At 41.7% G+C, this 15,122-nt stretch overlaps 3 protein-coding genes across 3 annotated transcripts in view; 1 reads left to right on the top strand and 2 right to left on the bottom strand.

The window, feature by feature from the left end:
- Positions 1 to 15,122, bottom strand: part of LOC129438991 (protein NLRC3-like) — a 267,541-nt gene that overhangs the window by 34,399 nt on the left and 218,020 nt on the right. The gene's annotated exons all lie outside the window — the stretch shown is intronic.
- On the top strand, positions 1,314 to 5,523 carry LOC129445898 (uncharacterized). Its single transcript, XM_073865820.1, has 11 exons — positions 1,314 to 1,915; positions 2,020 to 2,128; positions 2,697 to 2,940; positions 3,041 to 3,308; positions 3,390 to 3,567; positions 3,695 to 3,771; positions 3,867 to 4,047; positions 4,184 to 4,432; positions 4,534 to 4,705; positions 4,790 to 4,938; positions 5,043 to 5,523. The coding sequence occupies exons 1-11, from the start codon at positions 1,631 to 1,633 to the stop codon at positions 5,219 to 5,221; spliced, it is 2,091 nt and encodes a 696-aa protein (XP_073721921.1). The 5' UTR covers positions 1,314 to 1,630; the 3' UTR covers positions 5,222 to 5,523.
- Positions 5,013 to 6,659, bottom strand: LOC141363227 (P2X purinoceptor 7-like). The gene is made up of 4 exons (XM_073865821.1): positions 6,254 to 6,659; positions 5,833 to 5,902; positions 5,604 to 5,758; positions 5,013 to 5,364 (listed from the first exon to the last, which is right to left on the bottom strand). The coding sequence occupies exons 1-4, from the start codon at positions 6,364 to 6,366 to the stop codon at positions 5,202 to 5,204; spliced, it is 501 nt and encodes a 166-aa protein (XP_073721922.1). The 5' UTR covers positions 6,367 to 6,659; the 3' UTR covers positions 5,013 to 5,201.

The raw sequence follows: 15,122 nt of genomic DNA, 5'->3' as shown, positions 1-15,122 counted from the left end.
GGTAGGATCATCTATCACTCCAAGACCTACAAAAAAGTCTCTTGGAGCGAACCTCTAAACCCCACAGGAAGTCGGCCATTTTGAATTTTCTCTGTCATTTTTGGATATTTCCAAGCGTCGTACTTTAACGAACTCCTCCTAGAGATTTACTCTGATCGTCATCATATTTGGTCAGTATCATCTAAAGGCCTTTGCGATGCTAAATTGCGGAGCTTTTGACTTTTCGTTGGAGGGCGTGTCCTTGGCGGCCTGGGAAAGTTTGATGTTTCGCCATGAAACAGGAAGCTGATGTAATTCAGGCATACGTTGTCCGATCTGCCCCTGACTTCACACGTTTGATAAGGGTCCAGGCCTGAACACATCAACATGGCATAATTCAGTAACACTCATAGCGCCACCTAGAGGCAGCAGGAAATACCATGTTTTATGCTGTGTCTTACTGCTCTTAGAGATTTAAACATATCAACATCATATTTCACCAGTGTAATCTCAAGACCTTGTGTGATGATAAAGAGCAACGGCCTTGACTTTTCATTAAAGGGCGTGTCCGTGGCAGCCTCGCAAAGTATCGCTAAATGAATCGCATTTTAGACAGGCTAAACAAGCTCAAAAAGTCATAAAACGTTGCACACACGTCAGAAGTGGCAAAAATTTACACGTGGCATAGGCGCCAGAAGTGGGCGTGTAGAAATGGCTCAATAGCGCCACCTGCAAAATTTCAAGAGAACAGCCCCCCCACTACGAAAAACCTACAGATACGAAATTTGGTAGGGTTATCTATCACCCCAAGACCTACCAAAAAGTCTCTTGGAGCGAAGCTCTAAACCCCACAGGAAGTCGTCCATTTTGAATTTTTGCTGTAATTTATGTGCAAATTTTGTCATTTCCAGGCTTCGTACTTTAACGAACTCCTCCTAGAGATTTTAATAGATCGTCATCATATTTGGTCAATCTCATCTAAAGGCCTTTGCGATGTTAAATTGCGGAGCTTTTGACTTTTCGTTGGAGGGTGTGTCCGTGGCGACCTGCCAAATATCAGCGTTTTCGCCATGAAACAGGACGTTTTTATAACTAAGGCATACAATGTCCAATCTGCCCCACACTTCACATGTTTGATAAGGGTCTTGACCTGAACACATTTCAATGCCAATATTCAGCTTCAGTCCTAGCGCCACCTAAAGGTAGCAGGAAATGCCTTGTTTTACACTGTGATTTACTGTTCTCAGAGATTTAATCAAATCATTATCATATCAGGTGAGACTGATCTTAAGCCCTTTGCAATGAAAAATTACGAAGATCTTGACTTTTCGTTAAAGGAGCGGTGAATCAAAAACTCAATTTTAACTTGATAATTTGTTATATAAGAGGTCATCATACTTAAATGAACATCCTGCAAGTTTCAGAACTGAAAACGTCCGTGTTACTGAAATATAACCGTTTTTGGCACCAAGCCAGCCAAACACGCCAGTGAGGAATTCGGAAATCAATGACGTCAAAGTAGAATTGAAACACCTCCCCATAACCAAAAGGACACGTCTACTTTTGTAGCCCCGCCCACAGCTTCGCTTGTACGGAAGTAACACACGAGACGAATCACCACCAGACCTTACACAGCGTCTACTCTGAAAACATGCCTTTAAAAATCGCCAAAGTTTGTGCCGTACCTGGCTGTGGGAGAACACAGTCGCTGCATAGCCTTCCTTCGGAGCCTAACATTCGAAAAGAGTGGTTAAAGTTCGTTTATAACGAAGTTCCAGCTCGCGTGGGGAAGAGTTTTAGTGTTTGTTCACTGCATTTCTCGCCTGAATCCTTTGTAAACAAGACACAGGTCGACTCTGGATTTGCAACGAGACTGAGATTGATAAACAATGCTGTTCCAACTATATTGGATCCTACAGAAACAGCGCATCAATCTGTAAGTACATATATATTTTAGTAAGTTGTGTCGCTGTTACTTTGTTTAAGATCGCGTGATATGTCCTGATTGTTTGTAACCTTCGTGTTTTACCCAATTCACAGAATGTCCCAACAAAGCAGGATGTAGCTTGTCAAACAGACACACCGAAATGCACATCTCACTCAACACAGCTGTCGTTTGGAACATTGGGTCCTAAATTCAGAAGCAAAGGTGTGTTGTATGTTTTTTTAAACGTAATTTATATGGCTATCGTCGTGAAGTAAGTGTGTGTATGTGGGGGGTGGGGTGCACGCGCACGATTGTTTGTAAGCGCGCACGATTGTTTGTAAGCGCGCGTGTCTCTATGCGTCTTTACTCAAATGGGCCTACTATGTATTGCTGTTGGTTAAATGTTGTCGGTATCGTTGTATGTATTGTGTCTGTGGGCTAGTCTGTGTTTGTTTTCACGTAATTTTTATGTGGATCGCGAAGTGTGTTTGTGTGTGTTTGTGTGTGTTTGTTTGCCTGTCTGTGAGCATGCGTTCTATGTCCATTCAAGTGAGCATACGAAATGTTTGCTGGTGGAATGTTGTCTGTAACAACACTACACTATATTAACAATAATGTAAAATGTGACATTATAACTGAAATAGTTGTTTTGTGTTTGTAACTGTTTAATTGGCCGTACCTTTTATCTTGATTATCACAGAGGCCAATTTTTTACCCGTTTAAGTTATTGTTGTAGTTCCTAATATTTTCAAAAAATAGTTTTTATAACAAACAATTCTTTGTTTTGTAGGAACACAAACCGAGGCTGCAGTCAAAAGTGTTGGTGTTTCAACCACTACATCTGCTGAAACTTTCCAACCTTTTGTTTTGCCACATTTCACCTCAACACCATTGAAGGATTTAAGGCCAACAAAAAGAGCGCGCCTTGAACTGGAAGGGGAGGAAACTGATTCATTTGAGGTCACTGATCAGCATGACACAACATACGAGCCTGCAGAGTCGGTCACCACTGTCACAGAGTCATCACAACTTCAGTGAGTCATTTTATCCTATGTACTCTCTCATGTTTTGGTATTTTTATGAAAATGTATACTGAACTTTAATGCAATTTATGTTTATTGTTTATAATTTTAGATGTACATCAACACAGGAGGATGCAAAATACATTGTATTTGAAAACTGCCTCCTGCAACTCTTTGATACCTGCCCAGTGTGCTCGAGGCGCTGTAATGTTTGGCCACGAAGAAAAGGGACTTTTGTTGCAATAGATCAGCTATGTCCACACTGTCAATACTTCCGTCAATGGAAAAGCCAACCTGTTGTTGGGAGCACACCTTTGGGCAACCTCCAGTTATCTGCTGCAATATATTTCACCGGTGGATCGTTCTTCCAATTACAAAAGGTATTTGTAAAAGAACATATACAAAATCAAACACATAATTTATAACTTTCTTTAAAACTAGTTATTGTTTATTACTTTTAGATATTCCAAACAATGCGTGTCAGGAGCATTACCCACAGAACCTTCCGGAAGCATGCCAGTATGTATCTTGAACCAGCAATAATCTACACATGGAAGAAGGAACAAGAAGAAGTGTTGCAGGAGCTAAGCCAGGGTGACAAAGTTATTGTGGGTGGTGACATGAGAGCAGACTCACCAGGTAAAAGACTTGTATTTGCAGGGTGCATTTAAGCTGTATGTGCTGATGTCAGTAATTTTTGAAAAAATGTATGATTATTAACATCATAATTACACCTATATGTACTCAAACAAAAATATATTTTTAGGCCATTCAGCAAAGTACGGCAGCTACACTGTTATGGACCTAAAGAACAATATCATATTGGATATGCAGCTGGTCCAAGTAAGTACCAAAACCTTAATCTAATGAATTCAAATTTACTCATTAGTTTGATTGTTTTATTTATTTTTGTATTTTATGTCACTTTCTTATTACAGAGCAATGAGGTTGGTGGTAGCTACCACATGGAAAAGGAGGGACTGAAAAGAAGTCTGGAATTTCTGGAGGCACGTGGTGTGAAGATTGACTGTATTGTTACCGATCGTCATACACAGATCCAGAAATTCTTGAGGGACCGTAAAGTGACGCAGTTCTATGACGTCTGGCACCTGGAAAAAGGTATCTTTTTCACTATATATAATTTTTTTAAATTTCGCTTGTACCGCTTTTCGCTTGTTTTTTAAAAGTACCTCGTTTAGAATAATAACTGATTACTTCCAGACTACCTAACACAAAGTGATTGTTTTATTTTCAGGTTTGTCAAAAAAGTTGGAAGTAATCGCCAAAGACAAAGACTGTCAAGTGGTGAAAAAGTGGCAGCGGAGCATAAGAAATCATGTCTATTGGACAGCAGCTTCTTCCAAAACAGCTGAGGAGAGAGTAGCGAAATGGTTGTCTATGGTTAACCACATTCAAGATGTTCACGTCCATGACACCCCAGCCTTCCCACGGTGTGAACATGCAACACATGTATCAAAGGACCCCACCAAGTGGTTTCAACCAGGTATACACATTAATTTACATTTTTAGTTTTATATTACTTAAGTGATTTATGATAAGTTCAAAACTTTTTTTATTAATTGGTAATTGTCTATTTGATTACAGCAACTAAGGCACTGTACACCGTCGAGAAGCTTCTCACAAACAAGAGAATGCTGAAAGATGTTGAGAAACTCAGCCCTCACTTTCAAACTTCGTCTTTGGAAGCTTTTCACAGCGTAATTTTACGCTTTGCTCCCAAAAACGTTGTTTACCCTTACATTGGAATGTTATGCAGGTGCGTATTACAGTATTTATGTGTTTTAAATCTCTAAAGATGTCGCTTACCTTTTGCTAATGTAATTTTTATTTTTTACTCTAGACTGTACCTGGCATGTATGCATTTCAATGAGAACTCCAACCGTCCTCAGGCTAAAACAAAAACGGGAAAGCCAGTGTATAGGCTTTTGTTTCCCAAAGCCAAAAAGGGGGAATACTCCACACGTCCATTAAAGACACAGGCAACATATTGTAAGTTTAAATATATTTATTTATTTACACACACACACACAAAGTGAATAAAAAAACAATAATTAAATAATAAATTATATCACACATGCATTTTTATTTTACAGGCTATGTCTACAGATTGATGGACTTCCTGTTTGAAAAGGTGATCCTTGATCCTGTTCCCTACATGGAGGAGATTCACAAAATCAAGGTCCCAGAAACACTCTCATCCCAGTATGAGAGACCCTCCATGGAAGAAGCCATCTCGAGACATAAATCGCGGTTCAGTCAAGGGGAGGCCTAAATCCAACGTAACTGCCTGCCGCGTCAGGAAACTCTTGCCGTATACGTTGGACGACGCAAGATGGGATAACAACTCTGTTACTCCTGCCCAAATAGCCCCAGCACCAGCTCACAAAACTTCTGTATGCCAAGTGCCTGTAACGCCTACAGTAAAAGATATAAACAAAGTCAGAGGCATTGCATTATTTTAAGCTATTGTTGTAATTTACAGAGTTTTTATATTTTGTTAATTTATAATAAAACTTTTAAAACATTGCTGCTTTTTTAATATATTTTTAAGACAATAAAGTGTGTTTACTTTTACTTGTGGTGTCTTGATCAAAAACTTATTTTACTGAAAACACAGTAATTGTAAGAGTTCTATGACATAATATGAATCTTACTGTTCTATTCCCCTCAGTCTCAGGGGACCATAATCAGCTCTGTAAATATTTAATGCATTCTGTAGTGAATACATATTCAGGCATACTGGTTCAAAGCCTGGGTGATGGGTCATGCAGGTAAGTTGGTCTGGTACCTGGTTCATCCTTCTAACGACCTAAAAAACAAAAACAGTAATTACATAACGTACACACTTTTACTGAAAATAATAATTCTGTGCATCTGACTTACTTTGGGAATCTCCATACAGCAAATATTTTCTTGCTCTGTTGGCATGACAACACACTTTTCACAGGTACACCTACAGAATATTGATAGTAAGTGATTAGTTGTGATTTTATTTTTTTACATGCAGTGTAACTGGCTATGTAAACTTGTTAAAATTGACTAAAAAAACAACCAATCATAATCGCGATGAACTTACAAGACAACGCATTTTTTATAATATAACGGAGATACGTAACATTACAACATTACGTGTTTATAAGGTTTACGTGGTTTGTGAGGCTTTTGTAGTAAGAATAGCTTTAACTTTGATGATAATTATTTGAATTTTGAAATAATAACTTCCAGTAACATCTTCAGTTACACTAGAGGCACAGCAACCTCACGAGTATATTTGCAAAATATAAAGTTAGTAATAAAGATTTACCACGCTGTAACAGGCTGGAGCATCCTCCTTATTTGAGGTGTGGGTTCGTCGTCTTGATATTCTGGATCAGACTCTGGCTCGAACATATAAGGGAGAATCCTGCCAGCTAGCATGTTTCAATATACCGTAGGTGGTTTTCAAAACAATTCCATGCGTGTAGTGACGTTGAAAGTTAGGTTACGTTGCAAAACTGTCATCCAATCATGGCACTGGGCGTTACCTTCCTAGTCTTCGACGTGGCCCGCCCATCTAATCCGACTGTTTCTCAAGACTGCCTCAGAACCACGGTAAAAAACAGCTTATTACTAATTAACTATGATGTTTTTAAATGTAAAAACAACGCGAAATGCATAAATAGACATCAATCAACGTCATAAAGCAATAAAATCGACCAATTCACGGCCCCTTTAAAGGGCGTGTCCGTGACGGCCTGGCAAAGAGTGATGTTTCGCCATGAAACAGGAATCGGTTGCAATTCAGGCATACATTATCCGATCTGCCCTATACTTCACACTTTTGATAAGGGTCCCGGCCTGAACACATTAATATAACAACAATCAGTTACAGTCACAGCGCCACCTGCTGCACACAGGCGGTGTGGCACATCAGTTTCCCTTTGAATATCCACCTATATTTGCCCACTATAATTAAGATCCCCCTGGTTAACTGCTTTACTAATAGCATAGAGTAGCGGTGCACATGCGTGCGAGGGCCCTTCCATCGCTGCTTGCAGCTTTAATTAGGGCCCGAGCACACAAGTGTGAGGACCCTATTGTTTTTGCTCCGTTTATTATTATTATTATTATTTATTCTTCTTCTTCTCCAAAGTGAATCGCATTTTTGAGGGGCGAAACATGCTCGAAAACTCATGAAATTTTGCACACATGTCAGGAGTGGCGAAAATTTACATGTGGCATAGGCGCCAGAAGTGGGCGTGTAGAAATGGCTCGATAGCGCCACCTGCAAAATTTCAAGAGAACAGCCCCCCCGCTACGAAAAACGTACAGATACGAAATTTGGTAGGATCATCTATCACCCCAAGACCTACAAAAAAGTCTCTTGGAGCGAAGCTCTAAACCCAACAGGAAGTCCGCCATTTTGAATTTTTGCCTTGATTTTTGTGCAAATTTGGTCATTTACAGCCTTCATACTTTAACGAACTCCTCCTACAGATTTAATTCGATCATCGTCATATTTGGTCAATCTCATCTAAAGGCCTTTGCGATGTTAAATTGCGGAGATCTTGACTTTTCGTCAGAGGGTGTGTCCGTGGCGGCCTGACAAATTTCGGCATTTTCGCCATGAAACAGGAAGTGGCTCTAACTCAGGCATACAATGTCCAATCTGCCCCACGCTTCATACGTTTGATAAGGGTCTTGGCCTGAACACATTTCAATGCCAATATTCAACTTCACTCATAGCGCCACCTAGAGGTAGGAGGAAATACCATGTTTTATGCTCTGATTTACTGCTCTTAGAGATTTAATCAAATCATCATCATATTTGGTCTGACTGATGTTAAGCCCTTTTCCTTGATAAATTGCGAAGATCTTGACTTTTCGTTGAAGGGCGTGTCCGTGGCGGCCTGGCAAAGTGTGATGTTTCGCCATGAAACAGGAAGTTGTTATAACTCAGGCATACAATGTCCGATCTGCCCCTGACTTCACACGTTTGATAAGGGTCCAGGCCTGAACACATCAACATGGCATAATTCAGTAACACTCATAGCGCCACCTAGAGGCAGCAGGAAATACCATGTTTTACGCTGTGATTTTCTGCTCTTAGATATTTAACTATATCAACATCATATTTCACCAGTGTAATCTCAAGACCTTGTGTGATGATAAAAAGCAACGACCTTGACTTTTCATTAAAGGGTGTGTCCGTGGTGGCCTTGCAAAGTATCGGTAAATGAATCGCATTTTTGACAGGCTAAACAAGCCCAAAAAGTCATAAAACGTTGCACACATGTCAGAAGTGGCGAAAATTTACATGTGGCATAGGCGCCAGAAGTGGGCATGTAGAAATGGCTCGATAGCGCCACCTGCAAAATTTCAAGCGAACAGCCCCCCCGCTACGAAAAATGTACAGATACGAAATTTGGTAGGATCATCTATCACCCCAAGACCTACAAAAAAGTCTCTTGGAGCGAAGCTCTAAACCCCACAGGAAGTCAGCCATTTTGAATTTTTGCCTTGATTTTTGTGCAAATTTGGTCATTTCCAGGCTTCATACTGCAAGAAACTCCTCCTACAAATTTAATCCGATCATCGTCATATTTGGTCGGTCTTATCTAAAGGCCTTTGCGACGCTAAATTGCAGAGATCTTGACTTTTCGTTGGAGGGTGTGTCCGTGGCGGGCTGCCAAATTTCTGCGTTTTCGCCATGAAACAGGAAGTGGCTCTAACTCAGGTATACAATGTCCAATCTGCCCCACGCTTCACATGTTTGATTAGGGTCTTGGCCTGAACACATTTCAATGCCAATATTCAGCTTCAGTCATAGCGCCATCTAGAGGTAGCAGGAAATACCATGTTTTACACTATGATTTACTGCTCTTAGAGATTTAATCAAATCATCATCATATTTGGTTAGATTGATGTAAAGCCCTCTGCGGTGATAAATTGTGAATATCTTGACTTTTCGTTGAAGGGCGTGTCCGTGGCGGCCTGGCAAAGTGTGATGTTTCGCCATGAAACAGGAAGCTGTTGTCATTCAGACATACATTGTTCGATCTGCCCCAGACTTCACATGTTTGATAAGGTTCTTGGCCTGAACACATTTCAATGCCAATATTCAGCTTCAGTCATAGCACCACCTGCTGCACACAGGCGGTGTGGCACATCAGTTTCCCTTTGAATATCCACCTGTATTTACCCACTTTAATTCATATCCCCCTGGTTCACTGCTTTACTAATGCCATAGGGTAGCGGTGCACATGCGTGCGAGGGCCCTTCCATCGCTGCTTGCAGCTTTATTATTATTTATTCTTCTTCTTCTCCAAAGTGAATCGCATTTTTGAGGGGCGAAACATGCTCGAAAACTCATGAAATTTTGCACACATGTCAGGAGTGGCGAAAATTTACATGTGGCATAGGCGCCAGAAGTGGGCGTGTAGAAATGGCTCGATAGCGCCACCTGCAAAATTTCAAGAGAACAGCCCCCCCGCTACGAAAAACGTACAGATACGAAATTTGGTAGGATCATCTATCACCCCAAGACCTACAAAAAAGTCTCTTGGAGCGAAGCTCTAAACCCAACAGGAAGTCCGCCATTTTGAATTTTTGCCTTGATTTTTGTGCAAATTTAGTCATTTACAGCCTTCATACTTTAACGAACTCCTCCTACAGATTTAATCCGATCATCGTCATATTTGGTCAATCTCATCTAAAGGCCTTTGCGATGTTAAATTGCGGAGATCTTGACTTTTCGTCAGAGGGTGTGTCCGTGGCGGCCTGACAAATTTCGGCGTTTTCGCCATGAAACAGGAAGTGGCTCTAACTCAGGCATACAATGTCCAATCTGCCCCACGCTTCATACGTTTGATAAGGGTCTTGGCCTGAACACATTTCAATGCCAATATTCAACTTCACTCATAGCGCCACCTAGAGGTAGGAGGAAATACCATGTTTTATGCTCTGATTTACTGCTCTTAGAGATTTAATCAAATCATCATCATATTTGGTCTGACTGATGTTAAGCCCTTTTCCTTGATAAATTGCGAAGATCTTGACTTTTCGTTGAAGGGCGTGTCCGTGGCGGCCTGGCAAAGTGTGATGTTTCGCCATGAAACAGGAAGTTGTTATAACTCAGGCATACAATGTCCGATCTGCCCCTGACTTCACACGTTTGATAAGGGTCCCGGCCTGAACACATCAACATGGCATAATTCAGTAATACTCATAGCGCCACCTAGAGGCAGCAGGAAATACCATGTTTTACGCTGTGATTTTCTGCTCTTAGATATTTAACCATATCAACATCATATTTCACCAGTGTAATCTCAAGACCTTGTGTGATGATAAAAAGCAACGACCTTGACTTTTCATTAAAGGGCGTGTCCGTGGCGGCCTTGCAAAGCATCGGTAAATGAATCGCATTTTTGACAGGCTAAACAAGCCCAAAAAGTCATAAAACGTTGCACACATGTCAGAAGTGGCGAAAATTTACATGTGGCATAGGCGCCAGAAGTGGGCATGTAGAAATGGCTCGATAGCGCCACCTGCAAAATTTCAAGCGAACAGCCCCCCCGCTACGAAAAATGTACAGATACGAAATTTGGAAGGATCATCTATCACCCCAAGACCTACAAAAAAGTCTCTTGGAGCGAAGCTCTAAACCCCACAGGAAGTCAGCCATTTTGAATTTTTGCCTTGATTTTTGTGCAAATTTGGTCATTTCCAGGCTTCATACTGCAAGAAACTCCTCCTACAGATTTAATCCGATCATCGTCATATTTGGTCGGTCTTATCTAAAGGCCTTTGCGACGCTAAATTGCAGAGATCTTGACTTTTCGTTGGAGGGTGTGTCCGTGGCGGGCTGCCAAATTTCTGCGTTTTCGCCATGAAACAGGAAGTGGCTCTAACTCAGGTATACAATGTCCAATCTGCCCCACGCTTCACACGTTTGATAAGAGTCTTGGCCTGAACACATTTCAATGCCAATATTCAGCTTCAGTCATAGCGCCATCTAGAGGTAGCAGGAAATACCATGTTTTACACTATGATTTACTGCTCTTAGAGATTTAATCAAATCATCATCATATTTGGTTAGATTGATGTAAAGCCCTCTGCGGTGATAAATTGTGAATATCTTGACTTTTCGTTGAAGGGCGTGTCCGTGGCGGCCTGGCAAAGTGTGATGTTTCGCCATGAAACAGGAAGCTGTTGTCATTCAGACATACATTGTTCGATCTGCCCCAGACTTCACATGTTTGATAAGGTTCTTGGCCTGAACACATTTCAATGCCAATATTCAGCTTCAGTCATAGCACCACCTGCTGCACACAGGCGGTGTGGCACATCAGTTTCCCTTTGAATATCCACCTGTATTTACCCACTTTAATTCATATCCCCCTGGTTCACTGCTTTACTAATGCCATAGGGTAGCGGTGCACATGCGTGCGAGGGCCCTTCCATCGCTGCTTGCAGCTTTAATTATTATAATTATTATTATTATTCTCAGAAATGGATCGCATTTTTGAGGGGCTAAATACACTCGAAAACTCATGAAATTTTGCACACACATCAGAAGTGGCGAAAATTTACATGTGGCATAGGCGCCAGAAGTGGGCGTGTAGAATTGGCTCGATAGCGCCACCTGCAAAATTTCAAAAGAACAGCCCCCCCACTACGAAAAACGTACAGATACGAAATTTGGTAGGATCATCTATCACCCCAAGACCTACAAAAAAGTCTCTTGGAGCTGAGCTCTAAACCCCACAGGAAGTCAGCCATTTTGAATTTTTGCTGTGATTTCTGTGCAAATTTTGTCATTTCCAGGCTTCGTACTTTAACGAACTCCTCCTAGAGATTTTATCAGATCGTCATCATATTTGGTCAGTCTAATCTAAAGGCCTTTGCGATGTTAAATTGCGGAGGTTTTGACTTTTCGTTGGAGGGTGTGTCCGTGGCGGCCTGACAAACTTCAGCGTTTTCGCCATGAAACAGGAAGTGGCTCTAACTCAGGCATTCAATGTCCAATCTGCCCCACACTTCACATGTTTGATAAGAGTCTTGACCTGAACACATTTCAATGCCAATATTCAGCTTCAGTCATAGCGCCACCTAGAGGTAGCAGGAAATGCCATGTTTTACGCTGTGATTTACTGCTCATATAGATTTGATCAAATCATCATCATATTTGGTCAGATTGATGTTAAGCCCTTTGCGATGATAAATTGTGAAGATCTTGACTTTTCGTTGGAGGGCGTGTCCGTGGCAGCCTGGCAAAGTGTGATATTTCTCCATGAAACAGGAAGCTGTTGTAATTCAGGCATACATTGTTCGATCTGCCCCAGACTTCACACGTTTGATAAGTGTCCCGGCCTGAACACGTCATTTTAACAATCAACAGGTTCAGTCATAGCGCCACCTACTGCACACAGGCGTTGTGGCACATCAATTTTCCTTTGAATATCCACCTATATTTACCCACTTTAATTCATATCCCCCTGGTTCAATGCTTTACTAAGGCCATAGGGTGGCGGTGCACATGCGTGCGAGGGCCCTTCCATCGCTGCTTGCAGCTTTAATTAGGGCCCGAGCACACAAGTGTGAGGACCCTATTGTTTTTGCTCCGTTTATTAGGGCCCGAGCACCGAGGAGCAGGCCAGAATGGCCTGCACCGTAGGTGCAAAGCCCTATTGTTTTTGCTCAGATTCTTTTGCTTTTTCTTCTCCGAAATGAATCGCATTTTTGAGGGCCTAAACATGCTCGAAAACTCATGAAACTTTGCACACGCGTCAGAATTGATGAAAATTTACATGTGGTATAGGCGTCAGAAGTGGGCGTGTAGAAATGGCTCGATAGCGCCACCTGCAAAATTTCAAAAGAACAACCCTCCCGCTACGAAAAACGTACAGATACGAAATTTGGTAGGATCATCTATCACCCCAAGACCTACAAAAAAGTCCCTTGGAACCAGGCTCTAAAACCCACAGGAAGTCGGCCATTTTGAATTTTCGCTGTGATTTCTGTGCAAATTTTGGCATTTCCAGGCTTCGTACTTTAACAAACTCCTCCTAGAGATTTAATCCGATCATCATCATATTTGGTCAGTATCATCTAAAGGCCTTTGCGATGTTAAATTGCAGAGCTTTTGACTTTTCGTTGGAGGGCGTGTCCGTGGCGGCCTGACAAATTTCAGCGTTTTCGCCATGAAACAGGATGTTGTTATAACTCAGGCATACAATGTCCAATCTGCCACACACTTCACATGTTTGATAAGAGTCCTGGCCTGAACACATTTCAATGCCAATATTCAGCTTCAGTCATAGCGCCACCTAGAGGTAGCAGGAAATGCCATGTTTTACGCCATGATTTACTGCTCTTAGAGATTTAATCAAATCATTATCATATCTGGTCAGACTGATCTTAAGCCCTTTGCGATGATAATTAGCGAAGATCTTGACTTTTCGTTGAAGGGCGTGTCCGTGGCGGCCTGGCAAAGTGTGATGTTTCGCTATGAAACATGAAGTTGTTCTAATTCAGGCATACATCGTCCGATCTGCCCCAGACTTCACACATTTGATAAGGGTCCAGGCCTGAACACATCAACATGGCATAATTCAGTAACAGTCATAGCGCCACCTAGAGGCAGCAGGAAATACCATGTTTTACGCTGTGACTTACTGCTCTTAGATATTTAACCATATCAACATCATATTTCACCAGTGTAATCTCAAGACCTTGTGAGATGATAAAAAGCAACGACCTTGACTTTTCATTAAAGGGCGTGTCCGTGGCGGCCTCGCAAAGTATCGCTAAATGAATCGCTTTTTGACAGGCTAAACAAGCTCAAAAAGTCATAAAATGTTGCACACATGTCAGAAGTGGCGAAAATTTACATGAGGCATAGGCGCCAGAAGTGGGCGTGTAGAAATGGCTCAATAGCGCCACCTGCAAAATTTCAAGAGAACAGCCCGCCACTATGAAAAACCTACAGATACGAAATTTGGTAGGGTCATCTATCACCCCAAGACCTACAAAAAAGTCTCTTGGAGCGAAGCTCTAAACCCCACAGGAAGTCGGCCATTTTTATTTTTCGCTGTGATTTCTGTGCAAATTTTGTCATTTCCAGCCTTCGTACTTTAACAAACTCCTCCTAGAGATTTTATCAGATCGTCATCATATTTGATCAATCTCATCTAAAGGCCTTTGCGATGTTAAATTGCGGAGCTGTTGACTTTTCGTTGAAGGGCTTGTCTGTGGCAGCCTGGCAAAGTGTGATGTTTCACCATGAAACAGGAAGCTGTTGTAATTCAGGCATACATTGTTTGATCTGCTCCAGACTTCACATGTTTGATAAGGGTCCCGGCCTGAACACGTCAAAATAACAATAATCAGGTACTGTCATAGCACCACCTGCTGCACACAGGCGTTGTGGCACATACATTTTTCTTTGAATTTCCACCTATATTTACCCACTTTAATTCATATCCCTCTGGTTCACTGCTTTACTAATGCCATAGGGTGGCGGTGCACATGCGTGCGAGGGCCCTTCCATCGCTGCTTGCAGCTTTAATTATTATTATTAGGGCCCGAGCACCGAGGAGCAGGCCAGAATGGCCTGCACCGTAGGTGCGAAGCCCTATTGTTTTTGCTCGGATTTATTATTAGGGCCCGAGCACCGAGGAGCAGGCCAGAATGGCCTGCACCGAAAGGTGCGAAGCCCTATTGTTTTTGCTCGAATTTATTATTTTTTTTTTTATTTTTATTATTATTATTTTTATTTTTTTTAACACTTTTGGGCATTTTGGGTGCCTAAACATACTCGAAAACTCTTGAAATTTGGCACAGACGTCAAAGTCGTCCGTCATTGCGACCGGGCAAAGGCTGGAACACGGGCGTGGCAAGGGAGCTCTGTAGCGCCCCCTGTAATGCAAAAAAAAACATTGGTGCACAGATCGGGCAAACATGTACCCACGTGTACGAAAGTTGGTACGCATATAGATCTCACCAACCCGAACAACTTTCGTACTCAAACCTATTAGCTCCGCCCAACAGGAAGTTGGCCATTTTGAATTGTTTCAAAAACGCATGTGGTGAACTTTTAAATACTCCTCCTAGGGTATTTATGCAAATGACACCAAACGTGGTGATCATGATGCCGAGACATTGGACTTGCTAAATTGCGAAGGGATTTTTGA

Source organism: Misgurnus anguillicaudatus, unplaced genomic scaffold, assembly GCF_027580225.2.
Source record: "Misgurnus anguillicaudatus unplaced genomic scaffold, ASM2758022v2 HiC_scaffold_33, whole genome shotgun sequence".
Classification (NCBI taxonomy): domain Eukaryota; kingdom Metazoa; phylum Chordata; class Actinopteri; order Cypriniformes; family Cobitidae; genus Misgurnus; species Misgurnus anguillicaudatus.
This window is presented reverse-complemented; position numbering and strand designations above follow the sequence as displayed.

What these genes read in the sequence shown, in the direction of transcription:
- LOC129445898 (XM_073865820.1), top strand. Translation starts at nt 1,631, where the DNA reads ATGCCTTTAAAAATCGCCAAAGTTTGTGCCGTACCTGGCTGTGGGAGA. An exon ending in CAGAAACAGCGCATCAATCT is followed by an intron (nt 1,916 to 2,019) that starts GTAAGTACATAT and finishes CCCAATTCACAG; the next exon opens with AATGTCCCAACAAAGCAGGA. An exon ending in CACCAAGTGGTTTCAACCAG is followed by an intron (nt 4,433 to 4,533) that starts GTATACACATTA and finishes ATTTGATTACAG; the next exon opens with CAACTAAGGCACTGTACACC.
- LOC141363227 (XM_073865821.1), bottom strand. Translation starts at nt 6,366, where the DNA reads ATGCTAGCTGGCAGGATTCTCCCTTATATGTTCGAGCCAGAGTCTGAT. An exon ending in CTCCAGCCTGTTACAGCGTG is followed by an intron (nt 5,903 to 6,253) that starts GTAAATCTTTAT and finishes AATATTCTGTAG; the next exon opens with GTGTACCTGTGAAAAGTGTG. An exon ending in GCTGTATGGAGATTCCCAAA is followed by an intron (nt 5,759 to 5,832) that starts GTAAGTCAGATG and finishes TTTGTTTTTTAG; the next exon opens with GTCGTTAGAAGGATGAACCA.